Raw genomic sequence first — 15,582 nt, forward strand, 5'->3', positions numbered from 1 at the left:
GACTAAATTAACATTACACTTAGCTTTATCATTTATTTATTTATTTATTTATTGGCAGATGCACAAAAATCTACCCATTATGAACATGCTTTTGTAATAGTTCTGACACTAACCCATTACTTAAGAAGAACATATGCAAACTTCATACCTTCAAGGTTTACAACAAGCATATATATATAGTTATGTCTTAGCAAGAGGCCCTGAAACAACAAGTACTGGGGAGCCACCACCTTCCACTACTGCACATTTTCTATGGTATTAGCATGGACAAAATCGCGACAATCTATCCTTCGCTCTTCAAAAGGGTTAAACAAATATACCACCCCCCCACTCTTCCGTGATTCATCTCAAATCTGGTTTTAAACCTTTTCAATGCTGTACAGTTGTTTTTCAGTGGCATAAATGCTTCTTTTGTTGGGCAGAGCATAAAGGAAATTAGTGCCATACATCAGAATCGCAACCACTTGTTTGGGGATGAAGAGTGAAGAAATTACCAATGTAAATGAAAGGCCGGTTATGAGCTCGCTTTTAGTGTAACAATTAGTTGGAAATGCCAAACCTCTGCTATTTAAATTTCATTCACAGCCTCTGGAGAATCGTGTTGAAAGTGTCTGTCGTAAGTCGTAATGAGGAGTTATTTGATAAGGCTATGCCATCACATATCGCCTGAGGAGAAGAAAAGTGAGGGGACACTCTATTCCAAATAACATCAGGTGCGAAAACCCATCTGCGGTGAAAATTAATGAATAAATAAATGATTATGATGAAATAAAGGCATATGATTGAAAAAAGAAAAACATAACATTACTTTTGCACAGTTTTGTTGAACTATTTAAAGATTAATTGGACACTTCCACCAGGAAATGTCAGAGCCAAGATATTGAGGAACTAATTTCACAAAGGTCACCACCACGCGCTTGTTAGCGACTTTTCATTTATCAATCTGTGGATTAAACAAAAAAACTAAAACACATTTGAAGTGCTTCATTAAGACTGATATTAGATAGCCCCTGTCTGAGCCATGTGGAAGCAATCAATTATTTACACAAGAATTTAATTTGATTGTGTTTGTAATTTTCAAAAAATTAAAAATTGAAAGACTGCCCAGTTTAATGTATCTGGTCTCCAGTGACAGACAATAACCGCCTTCTAACGACCCTGATTGCGAAATCATCTGCCGCGGACGCCTTTCAAAGCGTGGGTAATGGACGCTGGCCACACCGAGAGACACGATTAAACACATACATATGAAAACGGCCAGCCATTGACATTAAGATCATCTCTGCGACAACAAAATGCTGGCACAAAATGGAGCAGACTCAAACACAGCCATAACGTGTTCTGCAGTGCGTGGGGACCAAGGCGGAGGATGCGACAAAGCACTCTGCAGTATAACAGGGGCACGACAGTAAAGCGAGAGACTTTGAAACCCTTCCAATATTTTATAATTGAGATCCTATTTAAATAGTGAAGCACTACGCAGTTTTTGCTTACTGTCATTTGGGCTCTCTGTGTAGAAAGAGAGAAACCTATTTGCATATAAAGAAAAAAAATCTTCCAGCAGAGAAGTAAAACAGCACCAGCAATAAAAGTGTAATGCTCACAAAAAAAACAGCTGGCCCTGTTAATAAAGACGACAATGTACGACACATAGCAGGAAGACATGAAGACATTACCCCCTTCTGCAGTCCTCAGCACAGACCCAGGCTCTTGCTTCAGTCCCAGTCTAAAGCGTTCACCCGCAAGGTGGCTAGATGGCTCTGAAAGATTAAGACTGACAAATAAGCCTGCAGACTCTGTGTTGAAGATCTCAGCAATATATATACGTCTTCTTTTTCAGGTTTCCATTTGTGGCTCGTCGATATCTACACTGGCTGGGGATTACCACCGAAAAGACATCTGTCGATCGCCTGTCTGGTTTGATCACATGGTTGTAAAAACATATATACACCTTGCAATGTTTTCTACGCTTAATATTTATCAAAGCAGGCTGCGTTTCCTCTCAATTAAACCACAGACCGGTGAGATATGGCTCTGAATATGCACACACACATCCGGAGCCCCAGACCGGCTTTGTGGACAGGGCTAATAGATGTTACTCTGGCTTGGTTACACTAAACTGTTCTTGGCTTGTATTGATCCATGTCATTGATTTTCAGCTGAAGTGTTTTTTATCTTATCATCAGTAACCAATTTGCAAGTACCTTATCATCACTGAAGAAGCACTATGTAAAATAAAGTCAATTGCACTCTATCGATTGGCTAACCGAATGCCCCAGTGCACTTCCTGGCGCATGCGTGTCCCTCTTCAAATGTTTTGAGAGCCATTCCCTTACGCATGTTCAAGCAACTGCTGTTAACAGCGTTTTCTGCTGCGTAGCGTGATATGAGTGTCACGATTGATCCTTCTGCTCCTGCATCCATCTCCCTGCCTTGGAAGCCACGCATTGTTATCCCCAGCAATGCTTGATCTTATTGACCAGTATTTCAGTCTGTACAGAGAGCAATGTACGTTTTCTTGGATTCTCTGTTCTGCCGCACACTCTCTATTCAAGCTTGTTATACAGCAAACCTGCACCGAATTTGCCGTAGTCCACAGTGTCATGTATGGTTTTTACAATGCTGGTTTTAAAGCACACACTGCTGTTCATAAAATCGTTACCAGTGACAGGATAAAGTCATCAACCAACTGAATAAATAATACTATCACATCAAGCAAAATTAAAAATAAAAATGCAACAGATAACAGAATTGAAATGGAAAAATCGCACATGCATGCACAATTTAAAATGCTATGCTCCTCAACAAACAGTCAAGTAAAATCAGATCAGTTTGATTGCATCAGTGTCTGTGTGCTCTTAGCCATGATGAAAATGCCCGTATTGTTATAATGGGACTCCTGTGTGCAACAAAATAGGTTCTAAGCTCTTCAATATCAAACCGTGGAAAATCATACACAGTCCATATCAAACTGAAACCTTTAAAAAGGATGATTGATACACAGATGATGGAGAATCCTATATTTTCAATACAGTGTTCTTAATTTTACATTTTTCTTCTCACAGTAGAGTGGTAGACAGACAGAACTTGAGAAGGTTAGGTTGGCCTGTCCAGAAAATCCCAGAGATGCTCCATGGAATACACATTGAGGGATTGCCTCGGCTAACGGCGCTAAACTGCATCTGGAGAAGACAGACACTGAAACCTTTTTGCCTGAAAATGTTGTAAGTGCAGTTCTTCAGTCTGGAAGTACTTCTCCAGTACAGTTTTCTAAACGGTGCGACTCTTCTCACTATTTTAATGTTGCCCAGATCTTCCTCAACCAGGTTTTGCACAACATACAGGACAAAACTGCTCAGAGGAGACTACAGATTTTGAAGCATCATTGCAATCACCCCCTACATAAAAACTAGAAACAAACACCAGTTTATTCCCTTTCAAGACAGCTTGGTTCACTTTAGTCAGGGTGGAACAGAAACCAACAGGACCAGAGACGCGGGCGGGGAGCTGGAGTGGAGCTCGTGCGTCACAGTTGCAGGCAGCAGATCTGATCCTGACGCAGTAATACAGTCTAGTTCTAGTCCATCCCCTACGAGCAAATGACTAGGCTTTTAAATGACAACACCTGGCAACTCACATCCCACAAGAGAAAAGATCGAAGATATAGCCTACATATCTTTCACTTCTTTTTTGTTTTTTGTTTTTGGTTTCGTTCCTCATTACAAGAACCGTGCAAAGCTTTTCATCCTGTCCTCGGTGCTCGTGATGTTTTCCCAACCTCGCTCCAGACTCCCTGGCCAATCAACCTTCATCATCACCCTTCATCAGCGCAATTACTCTGCTTTCCTAATCTCGATCCTAGCCGTCTAATGTGCAGAAGCTGTTGTTTATTAGCAGGCTGGCGGATCGCAGGAGGCAGGTTTCTGCATTGCTAATCAGGCAGCGAGATTCAAACTCACGCAGCCCGTCCCCCTCTGAGACGCTCAGATCTCGGGGTGTAAAAAGAGGTGCACCTCCACTGCTCGCTTTCGAAAGCAGGAAGGGAAAGAGGAAGATACGATGAACGGAGTCTGACAAATAAAAATGATTCAGTAAAGCTCGTTCAGAAACTAAGCAGCAGAGGAGGTTGTGAGCCCCAGTTCTTGGAGAGATGCAGGGGTTTCCAGTTTTCACTTTCATAACTGAACCAATTAGCGCTTCAATTAGCCAAGAGCAACATGATATTCAGCCACCGACTGGAGACAGAGATTAAACCTGACACATTTAGCAATATATCCAGGATTGCGGTCGAAGAGCACTACAATACGTGATTGAACACTTCTGTACACCCTGCCGGGGAACTGGCCAACACTATTTAAAATCTTTCAATAGTGTGCTCCTACAAAATTGCATTGTGGGAGCTGAAGAGGACAGTGCACATATTCCACCGAGATGTTTGATGTTAGGAGGTGGGGTGTGGTTATAATGTAACCCCCACCAGAGATCAGATCAAATTCCCCATGGCACTAAAAATAATTAGCCAAACCAGGTAATGGACATTTCAAGATAATGGCCTTAATAGGAACACATTCTCCACAGGCTCATAACCTCAGTGTGCCGTGCGGTGGTGGTTGTTGTTCCTGGAAGAACATACCACTGTGGATCAAGGTTTGGTCCACTGTGCTAGATATACAGACACAATTACGCTGTGCCACGCCTCGACCTCCACCTGGAGATAACACAAAACATGTCAGATTATCTAATCATAATTACTTCGAATAGCCTGCATCTGTCAAAAAAATCTCCATGGATTTGTGACAAGCAAGAAGGCAACTGTGGCAACTTATATTTCCTTATAATAACATGAGACAGTGTCCAATCGAGAGGCCATTTGCCCCGTCCTGCTCCTTTGGTGTCCATTAATGTCTAAGTGATCAAGGATCCTATCCAGTCTGTTTTTGAATGTTCCCAAATTGTCTCTTCAGCCACATCGCTGGGGAGTTTGTTCAGATTGTGATGCCTCTCTGTGTGAAGAAGTGTCTCTTGTTTTCAAGGATCCCATTCATTCACTGGTTTCCTGCAGGGCTGCTTGCTCTTGTAGTGAATTCCACACGGGGTGGGTTTCACTTTACTATTGCTTGCTAGCATGCAGATAAATGATTTATGACCCAGATCCATTATAATCACCTGGTTGTACAAGTGGCTTTGGTATCGCCACCCGGCCATGATCCGGTCTCATCACAGCTGCTCCCGCGATGGACAGGGCAGCCGTGCTGGCCTCCTCTTTCTGTGTATTAATGAAGTGGTGTATCTACTCTTTGCCCTTTCTTGCAGAAGCACTTTTTAAACCACACAGGGTGTCTGGGAGCACGTCAGCAGCTGCGAGGCTCAGTGACACTGCTGAGCCGGGTGAGAGCCTCCGCGGCCGGGGCGGCTGTGATCGTGGACCCGTCACGGACCGGTGGATCAGCCGTCAAACCAGTGTCGGGTTATCGCATGTCTAAAGTATGTCTGCATTGTATACATACATTGCATATTAGTGTGTGTGTGTGTTTACAGTTGCAGCTTAACATGTGTACACCCTTTAAAATGTCCAGTAATGATGACGTGTTATAAACCTGGCTGGATCGTCAGTGTAGCACTCCGCATTGCTTCCTGCATTGTGTAAACACCTGAACCAAATTGTGTAAATGTTTCTTACTTGTTTATATTGTTTATTTGTATTGACATTTTGTGTAATACACATTTAACAACTAAACTAAACACATGCTATGTTAATGAAGTGTACACGTATTTAATGTAGGCATAGGCCGAGTCCAAACTCTGACCTGTCCACGCAGGTTAAATTACGTTGTTGTGTGCAAATGTCAAATCCCGGTGTAGTAATTGATCACAAAGCCCTTTCTACTCCTGATTAGATTTACAGACGCTGTCCATAGTGTGTAAAAACAGCTTCGGGGCTTATTTTTCACTCACTGTTCATCATTAGGACAAGTAACAATACTTACCCGGTTACCTCATCAACGTTGGACAAGGAGTTTTACTTTCACTATTTGCTTTGTGGATATGTTTGAATGCGTAACACTGTCTTTCAACATTTCCATACTCCTCCAACATATATATATGTAGCACAAGCTGTTTCACGAAAAAATGCTGAATATTTCCCAATTCAGTTTTTTTCGTTTGCTTAGTCAGTGTGAATGAAACTGTGCTCCACATGACCATAATCTAGATGAGCAGAACAGGACATATTTTGTTCTTCACATCACAAACGATATTGTGTTGATGGGCTGGTTTGATAGTGACGTGTATTTGCCGAGTTGTAAAGGATTTGTGTCATTTTATTTGTGTTTCAGTTTGGAGAGCGCGTTAATGGATTTGAAAAAGTGAATTCTGTTTGGAGAAATGTGCTCAAGCAATCGAGAAAAACTGTGATCGGGTTTATTAGCGTCTTTTCTTGGAGCTACAGGTCTTACTGGGTATCAAACTGTACTTAGGATAACAGCGCCCCCTGCTGCATATTGGAAAGGTTAAAGATTTTAGGTTTTTTTCTTCACAAACACAGCCCTGGCTATTAAACTGTTGTATCTATAGATTAAATACACTTGATATTTGTATTCAATTTCAAGCCAAACACCAAAAATACAGGAAAAGAAAATAGTTACACAAGAAAATATGTGACTATAGCAGGTCACTCTTGCGGTAGCCTCCTTTTGGTGTCTAAACTAAATTCAGGAATAAAGCCAATTCATCTCAGACCAAATACACCGATCAGTCATAACATCATGAGCACTGACAGGTGAAGTGAATAACACTGATAATCTCGTTATCATGGCACCTGTCAGTGGGTGGGATATATTAGGCAGCAAGTGAACATTTTGTCCTCAAAGCTGATGTGTTAGAAGCAGGAAAAATGGGCAGCGTAAGGATCTGAGCGACTTTGACAAGGGCCACATTGTGATGGCTAGACGACTGGGTCAGAGCATCTCCAAAACTGCAGCTCTTGTGGGGTGTTCCCGGTCTGCAGTGGTCAGTACCTATCAAAAGTGGTCCAAGGAAGGAAAAGCAGGGAACCGTCGACAGGGTCATGGGCGGCCAAGGCTCATTGATGCACGTGGGGAGCGAAGGCTGGCCCGTGTGGTCCGATCCAACAGACGAGCTACTGTAGCTCAAATTGCTGAAAAAGTGAATGCTGGTTCTGATAGAAAGGTGTCAGAACACACAGTGCGTCGCAGTTTGTTGCGTATGGGGCTGCGTAGTCGCAGACCAGTCAGGGTGCCCATGCTGACCCCAGTCCACTGCCGAAAGCACCTACAATGGGCACGTGAGCATCAGAACTGGACCACGGAGCAATGGAAGAAGGTGGCCTGGTCTGATGAATCATGGGTTCAAGGTGTTGACTTGGCCTCCAAATTCCCCAGATCTCAATCCAATCGAGCATCTGTGGGATGTGCTGGACAAACAAGTCCGATCCATGGAGGCCCCACCTCTCACCTTACAGGACTTTAAGGATCTGCTGCTAACATCTTGGTGCCAGATACCACAGCACACCTTCAGAGGTCTAGTGGAGTCCATGCCTCGACCGGTCAGGGCTGTTTTGGCAGAAAAACTGGGACCTACACGATATTAGGCAGGTGGTCATAATGTTATGGCTTATTGGTGTATATCCTGTGTAGTCTTCAAGGACACACACCTGTAAAATCTGGTTTGCATCTGGCTCAGAACTATAGTCAGTCCATGGTGTTAGACACCGAGCACCGAACTAATATCGCCCTTCTTTCCCATGTTTTATAATTATTATTTTCTAGTTTTAGCAGAAACCCTTATCCAGGGCGATGTACAAGTGTTACACTATGTATCATTGTTACATACAATTACCCATTTATACAGGACTGTTTTGTTTTTTGCTGGAGTCCTGATTGCTCCTCCACCCTGCTGCGCATCTGAACATCAGAGACTGACAGCAACGATGACACGCCCACAGAACTTCAACTTCCTCCTCATGCTGTGGTCCAGAGCTCACACACAAAATCAGCAGCTTATCAATGCTTTCTCTCTGCCTGGTGAATGTTTTAGTCCTGAAACTTTCCTTGTCTCGGATGACCCACAGAGAAGACCACAACAGACCCTGCTATTGAGATACCAGTGATGAAATAAGAACAAATACACACATTCCAATATAAATCATCACACCGGCCCAGATAAGACCAGAGAAACATGTTCGTTCTGATACCAAACTGGATTAGCATTGACTGGATACTTGCAATTTAATACAGTTCTACATTTTTATTGCATTAAGAAGGAACGGGCAGCGAGCAGGGATAATTAAAACATAAGATTCAATAAAACTAGAATTTTAAGTATCTGAACAGATATGCATGCATGGGGCAGTACTCTTTGAGTGATATATTACTGGATATGTATTTTTTTTCTGGTAATCTACAGGTTCATATCCGTGACAGATTGTGATTGAAATAGTAGTATAATTTAGATTAGAATCATGATGCATGTGGTAAAATCATGGTAGCATCATGGTAAAAATTTTGTAAAATATGGGGTGCGTTTGACCATTAATTCAACAGAATTCCACCAGTTATCAATGGTAATTTGGGTGTTTTCGATCGATTATAAATCAATAATTATAACAACGAAATGGGTACTGTGGTAAAGCACTGTAGGGAGTATGGTGTGTGTTGCGCAAGAACAGTAGGTCATTGTTCATCACAACAGAATAACACCATGTCCTCACATGCAGACTAACATACAAACAAATAAAGAAACAAAACCCGGAAACTGTGATTTAAAACCTTTTAATAGTCATGCCGAAGAACCCTGTGAGCTGCACATGCATGCTGGGTAACAGTCCTTGGACACGTGAGCCTTTTCCTGGCATTGGAAGGATTCGGCGAGAGGAAAAACTGATCCTCAGCACCTTTACAAATAATAAAAAATACAGAACCTAAACAAAAAACAGCTTCACACAATATTCCTTTCTTTCCCTTCCATCACCAATTTTCATACATTAAAAACAACCCCCCGTTCGGAGTCCTATCTACTTCTATGAGGATCTTGCCAGCTTAAACTAAATTGAGAACAGTATCGCATGAAGAGAGATCCACTCGGTCAGGTCTGGTGTCCCTCGCATCACGGTTTGCAGATATCCCTCCCTCCTCCCGGCATCCAGGACATTTTGCTGAAGCATTAATCAATGACACACGACAACGCATCGATATACGCATGCTCGTCCGCATCAGGAACACACAGCACTTAATATTACAGTCCCGGTGGGAGACCAGACTCCCGATTGGTCCTGAAACCGTTTTCTACTCCAATGAGACACTCTCACTGCACAGGGACAGTAATGCCAAGGCTTCAATTGCTAATTTAATTGACTCAATTAGTCACGTGAAGCGAAAGCGTGAGCTCAGAAAGGGCCACGCAAAAGCATCTTAAAAACACCCCGCTACGAAGTAACAGACGAGAAAACAAAATAAAAACACAGACATCGATAAGCAAGTTTCCTTTCAAGAAAAACACAAAGGCAAACGGACAAGGAAGCGCTGAGAACGAGGCGGCTGCTCAGCCCCGAGAGAACCAACGGCCGCGCTCGTGTCAAACGTGTTCTTCACTGAACAGGACCACAGATTTTAATTTGTCTTTATTGTTATTATTCCTTATTTATTGATTATTCTTTTAATATATATTTTTCTACACAGTCACCGTTCTGGGGGGAGGAGGGGAGATTTATTTCAGGTTTGTGGGTTTGTTTTTTTCTCTTCCCGGGGCGTGCTCGTTTTAGCTTCTCGCTCATTAGGCGGCTCGTTTACCCATGCATTACTGGCGAGAGGGTGGGGGTGGGGGGTTCGGAGATGGAGGCGGCGATCCGTTACGGACTTCAGATCTGTGTGCGGGACGTCGCGGGGCGAATGGGAGAGGGGAGGTGGGTTCGTGGGTTCGGGGGGAGGTGAGAGGGGCTCTTCGGGTCGGTCTCATCCCGTGCGCAGGATGATGTGGACTCCAGAGTCCGTGAACACCGGCCCGCTCATGTCTCCCACTTTCAGTGCGAACGAGGCATCCTCAAAGGGCTTCTGCATCTGACCTGCAACACAGTTCATACAATGCAGTTTTTCATATTGACCAATACCAGTAAAGAAGACAAAATAATGCATTTTAGAGATGTAGGATGGAGAGGAGAAAAGATTGTAATGTAAATGCACTAGTTAGAGCTCATCTGGATACTGTGGACAGTTCTGGGCTCCACACTTCAAGAAAGATATCGCTGCTCTAGAGGCAGTTCAGAGGAGAGCAACCAGACTTATTCCAGGTCTGAAGGGAATGTCCTACTGAGAGACTGAGGAACTGAACCTTTTCACCCTGGAACAGAGGAGACTACGTGGGGACTTGATCCAAGTCTTCAAAATCATGAAAGGCATCGACCACATCAAACCAGAGGAGCTTTTCCAGATCAGCAGGGACACACGCACCCGGGGACATAAATGGAAATTGGGCTTCAAGGCATTCAAGACAGAAAACAGGAGACACTTCTTCACACAGAGAGGCGTCACAATCTGAACAAACTCCCCAGCGATGTGGCTGAAGAGACAATTTGGGAACATTCAAAAACAGACTGGATAGGATCCTTGATCACTTAGGTATTAATGGACACCAAACGAGCATGATGGGGTGAATGGGCTCCTCTCGACTGGACACTCATGTTCTTATGTAAATAGAGGGTAATAGAAAATTCCGATATTTTATGTAGCAGAAGAGCTGCAATACACCTTTATAATGGCTAAAACGTCCCCACTCTTTCATGCAGTGGTGGGCAACCCTGACCTATTTACTAGTGGTCTTTCGCCCGGCTCTACAGCAGGGTTTGGACCTGGACATTACCTCGGCCAAAGGTCCCCAGGTCCCCTCCATTGCGCGCTGAGCTGCAGTCACTGAACTGAGATGCCAAGCTCTCAAATTCCTCATCTCCAGATTTGATCTTCTCGATGTACTCTGTTGAGAAAGAGAAAGAGAGAGAGTCTATGAGCTTCAGGAATAAACACAGCCCAAATAGATTGATTGCGTTTGACAAGAAGGTTCACTAGTGGAGGCATTCATCATATTCACAACGTGTTATTTACCACACCTGGCTTCGCTCGACTACACTTCTTACAAAAAACGAAACACAAGCTCCTGCTGTTTGGAAATGCAAGATGCTGAAAGAAGTGTGCGATGCTTCACATGGTCGCGATTTGTTGTTTTCCCGTTCCTTTTTGGCAGTGGATGGAGGTGTAAATTTAATTAGGAGGGGATTTTTGTTTATAATGAGTTCCACACCAAGAGAAAAGGATGAGGATGCATGCAAGGAAAAAGGTCGAGCTATTTTTCATCTCACACCACCACAGCAGGTATGCATTACGCTTCGCAATTTTACCAGGGTGCTTTCCTGCCTCATCAAAATAATTTACAGCCTCCAGCTTGCAACAAAAGGCGTGAATCTAATCGCTGTACAAGAGGACTACTTGGCTGTGGTAGATGCGGCAGCAAGCTAGAGCCAAGGTCTCCAGCCCTGGTCCTAGAGAGTTGCAATCCAGCTAATCCTACAGGCCACCCTCCATCATCGACGGGGAATCACGTCCCTGCACTCACATAAGCACTTTCTGTTTTGGTAAATTCAGAGATAATGTTAAATAAACACCTAGAAACCCCATTTGGCCCCTCAAGGACCAGAGTTCCTTTAGGTAGAGGCAAGTTATTTACTTAACCGATCAATAACCCACATGTGTTCCCAGTGTTTAGAAACGGGCGATTCGGGGAGTGAATAAAGGGCTCTGCGGGACCAGGACGGGAGGGCGGGGAGCGTGCGTAAACGTCCCCCGCTCGGGTGTAGGAAGCGAGGATGCTCACGCTGGATCAGGTCCAGGGCCTCCTCCTTGGAGCGCGTGATGTTCTCCTGTCGCCATGAGGAGGGCCGGCGCGACTGGTTGTGTTTGACCAGCAGGTGGGAGCAGCGCACTTTGTCCGGCTCGCCCTTCCCATCGCCCGCCCCGCTGGGCCGCTCCCACTGGCTGGCGTTGGTGATGTGATTGAAGTAGTAAACCCGGCCTGCAGGGACAGAGGCGGGGGTTAGGGGGTCAAGTTTTAAAAGCCACGGCCCAGCAGGAGCGTCAAACGCGAGTCCTGCCGGGCCGCAGTGTTCTTCTTGCTTTTGTTGCAACCCAGGATTCCTGTAATGCAACTGATTGATTTGTTTATTTCACATTTCATGCTTCTCCACAAGCTGCCATATTTGTTTATCTTTTTAGTAATGGCACAGGGAATCAAAAGGTCTTAATAAAACATGGTCACCCTGGACAATGGTGTCTGCCAAGAAATAAATATGAATAATGGTCAAATACATTGATACAATAAAAGTAAGACCATATTGTACAGATTCTCCTACACAAACACCTGCATCTTTTATTCTGAAATAAGAGTTTTGGCACAAGGGATGGCTCTTCTGTTTAATTGAACTGGTGGCCTGCTGCCAGTGTAACATGCCAACCACAATGTATTTCACGGTCGTGTTAGGATTATAAACGACAATAGGACAACTGGATCATAATTAGACCAGATCAGGTCAAGACTAAGGGGACTCCTCTTCCGATGCCAATCGTTATTTCATCCCCCCCCCCAGCCCAGCCCAGCCCCCCACTGCGGGTGGTAGTGATATAGAGGAATCAAGGCAAATCCATAATAAGCCACTGCTGGGCCTGCAGGGATGGGGCAGGCGTGTGGGACTGGGCTCGCATCCTCACAAGGTGTCATTAGCGGCTAAAACTGCTCATCTGTAAACCCTTGCTTATAAAACAGATCTCGGCCTTGACTATCAATACAGCCATGCACAGCCTAATAATATGCATTGACAATTGCGCCATAAAAACACACTTTTCTGTGTGCACCTCAAGACACCGCGTCTGCACCGGCCACGCAATTAAAATACGAATCGGCTTCGTCATGCATGAAACCTAAATGCGTGCCGTGCGGTAATGCAGTCTAATGCACTGGTCCGATCCGTGCTGCACCGGGTCTGCAGCCGGATTCACACAAGCGTGGCGCCGGCGCTGCTAATAATCATCACGCCTTGCACACCTCGGGGTAAGAGAGGCAGCCACGGCTTCATGTGCTGTGAATGTCGGTGCACGGAGCGCGTATTTACCCGAGCTGCGGCTCATGCGCTTCTCCCAGCCCGATGGTAGCTTCTCGTCATCTGCCATTTTGCCTGCGTTCACCGCAGCAGCCCGGCCCCCTCCCAACAAGCGCGCTTATAAGTGGCCGAGGGCGGCGCGACGGGGCTCCTCCGCCGGCGCGCCAGTAAGAGCGGCTGCGATTCGACCAGGAGGCCCGAGTCCGAAAACAAAAACTCCCGCGTCCGCACCGAGCGCAGACACCAGCCGGTCTGTCGTGAAGCTGCGATGCGCACTTCGTTTCTTTCCACATGCGCCGTTTTCTGCGCTTCCTGACTCAGTCTGCGCAGCTGCTGGTGTTATTGTTTTGCACGACTGATATAAGGATGGGTGCAATCAATAGTCCACGAATTGATCTAGTAAAAGACTGTATGATTCAAAAATAAATAAAGGCGCAATGCAAAATCGGATTGAATGTATTTATGCAAAACATCGCAGTTTTTGAAGAAACGCTATAGGTGTGTGTAGTTGATTCCGCCATTTTGGCTCAAGACTGTCATTTGGTTTCTTCGTTAGTCACTGTTTATTTGAGCCAAAAGGCCGCATGTTTGGACGCGATAGCTCGGTGTATTTACGACACTTTACCGCAGCAAAGGGAAAAAATGTTGAAGGAAATCGATCCCGAAGTCCCGCCTTTTATAATGGCAGAAGCTGCTGATTGGTTCAAAGTCCCTTCACTCATGTATGATCGAGTCTTATTGGTGGCTTTAGTTTGTATTTCCGTATTAGCTGCGTCTACTTCCTGTTAGTGTCAGTACAGTCAAGTTGTGTTTGGATATTTTGGAAGGAATTTAAGTCTCTGAGGGGCTTTTGCCGAAGCTGAAGGTAATGAAATACCCCGCGATTTCAAATGTGATTGAAAGATGTCTTGTAATGAGGAATATTGCAGATAAATGACGTTTTACAGTCTTTTTCGTTGCGGTTTGGTGCGGAGAGCATGTGTGGTGAAGCGGATGTAAACACGTCCTGCTCAGTAAACGAGCGCAATCGCTTCTGATCTCCGAGGCCTGGTAGCGCAATCTTGTATTAACTACACACACAGAAACACACACACACACTCACACACAACCTATCTCTCTCTCTCTCACACACACACACACACAGATACACTCACACAGACACACTCACTCACATATACACTCTCACACAGACTCTCTCTCTCACACACACACACAACCTCTCTCTCTCTCACACACACACAGATACACACAGACACAACCTCACAGATACACTCACACAGACACACAGAAACACACACTCACTCACATATACACTCTCACACACACACACACACACACACACACACACACACTAGTGCGATGAAAGGCTTGTTATACGTGTGTCGCTCTTGTGAAATAGTCTGACTCCATGTTTATAAATCTCGCAGTGATGTCTAGGTAAGTTGACCAAAGCAGGGGTTCCCAGCCCTGGATGAGCCCCCCTACCCTGCTGGTTTTTGTTCCAACCCAGCTCTCAATTGCTTAATTGAACGCTTAATTGAATAATAAGTAAGTAATTTGCTAACATTGGACCTTTTTTAAATGTGTAACTGATAAGGAACTTGGTTCCTTAATAAGATAATTTCTTTATACAGTATGATACTTAACTTGAAACCCCTGCTGTTTAAAATAAATAAATATGAAAACAATCTTATTTATGAAATTATTAGTTAAATTAAGGGGTCAATTAAGTAACTAAGAGCTCGGCTGGAAGAAATCGCAGCAGGGTGGGGGGACCTCCAGGACCAGGGTTGAGGACCACTGGACTAAAGCACAGATATCAAATACCAAAGCTGATTCAATCGTTGTCTTGTATAAGACATGGGTGGGGCCATTGCTTGTGTTGGCAACTTGACTGACTGTCTGTCCTGCTCAAGAGGGGATCATTGAGTCCTTTTTCTCACTGTCCATCTGTCTTCTCTTTCAGGTGCCCTATCTCGCCATGATTGAAGTAGTGTGCAACGACCGTCTGGGCAAGAAAGTCAGGGTGAAGTGCAAGTATCCTTGGTCACAACTGTACTGTATTTTTAGGAAAACTATGAAAAATGAATCAATTTAAATGCCATTCTACAGCTATACTGGTTGGGCAAACCCTAGAATATAACCTGCCTTGACAAAGTGTGAGAGCACACACTTCAGTTGGTCTTTAGTAGTGTCAACGTCGGCTGAGTTCAGTGATTATGGATATTTTGTATTTCCTCATGTTCAATCTATGCCTTATGAACATGTATTGGATAAAAAACATTCCTCTCTGGCTTCCATAATAAATCCCGATTTGTCTGTTTCTTGACCTATTTGTATTATTTGAACTAGGATCACATTGCCACTCTGTTGCTTTTGCTTTGGGTGTGTTGCCTCTGTCTTTATCCATTTGAAAGTGCAGCTTG

The 15,582-nt window shown here is 44.3% G+C and overlaps 1 protein-coding gene across 1 annotated transcript; it reads right to left on the bottom strand.

Moving 5' to 3' along the window:
• Window positions 1-8,773: 8,773 nt before the first annotated feature.
• pin1 (peptidylprolyl cis/trans isomerase, NIMA-interacting 1) lies at window positions 8,774-13,723 on the bottom strand. Its single transcript, XM_066707829.1, has 4 exons — window positions 13,169-13,723; window positions 11,878-12,075; window positions 10,873-10,983; window positions 8,774-10,078 (listed from the first exon to the last, which is right to left on the bottom strand). The coding sequence occupies exons 1-4, from the start codon at window positions 13,224-13,226 to the stop codon at window positions 9,969-9,971; spliced, it is 477 nt and encodes a 158-aa protein (XP_066563926.1). The 5' UTR covers window positions 13,227-13,723; the 3' UTR covers window positions 8,774-9,968.
• Between the last annotated feature and the right edge of the window lie 1,859 nt (window positions 13,724-15,582).

The sequence above is a fragment of the Amia ocellicauda genome, chromosome 7 (assembly GCF_036373705.1).
Source record: "Amia ocellicauda isolate fAmiCal2 chromosome 7, fAmiCal2.hap1, whole genome shotgun sequence".
NCBI classification, from domain to species: Eukaryota; Metazoa; Chordata; class Actinopteri; order Amiiformes; family Amiidae; genus Amia; species Amia ocellicauda.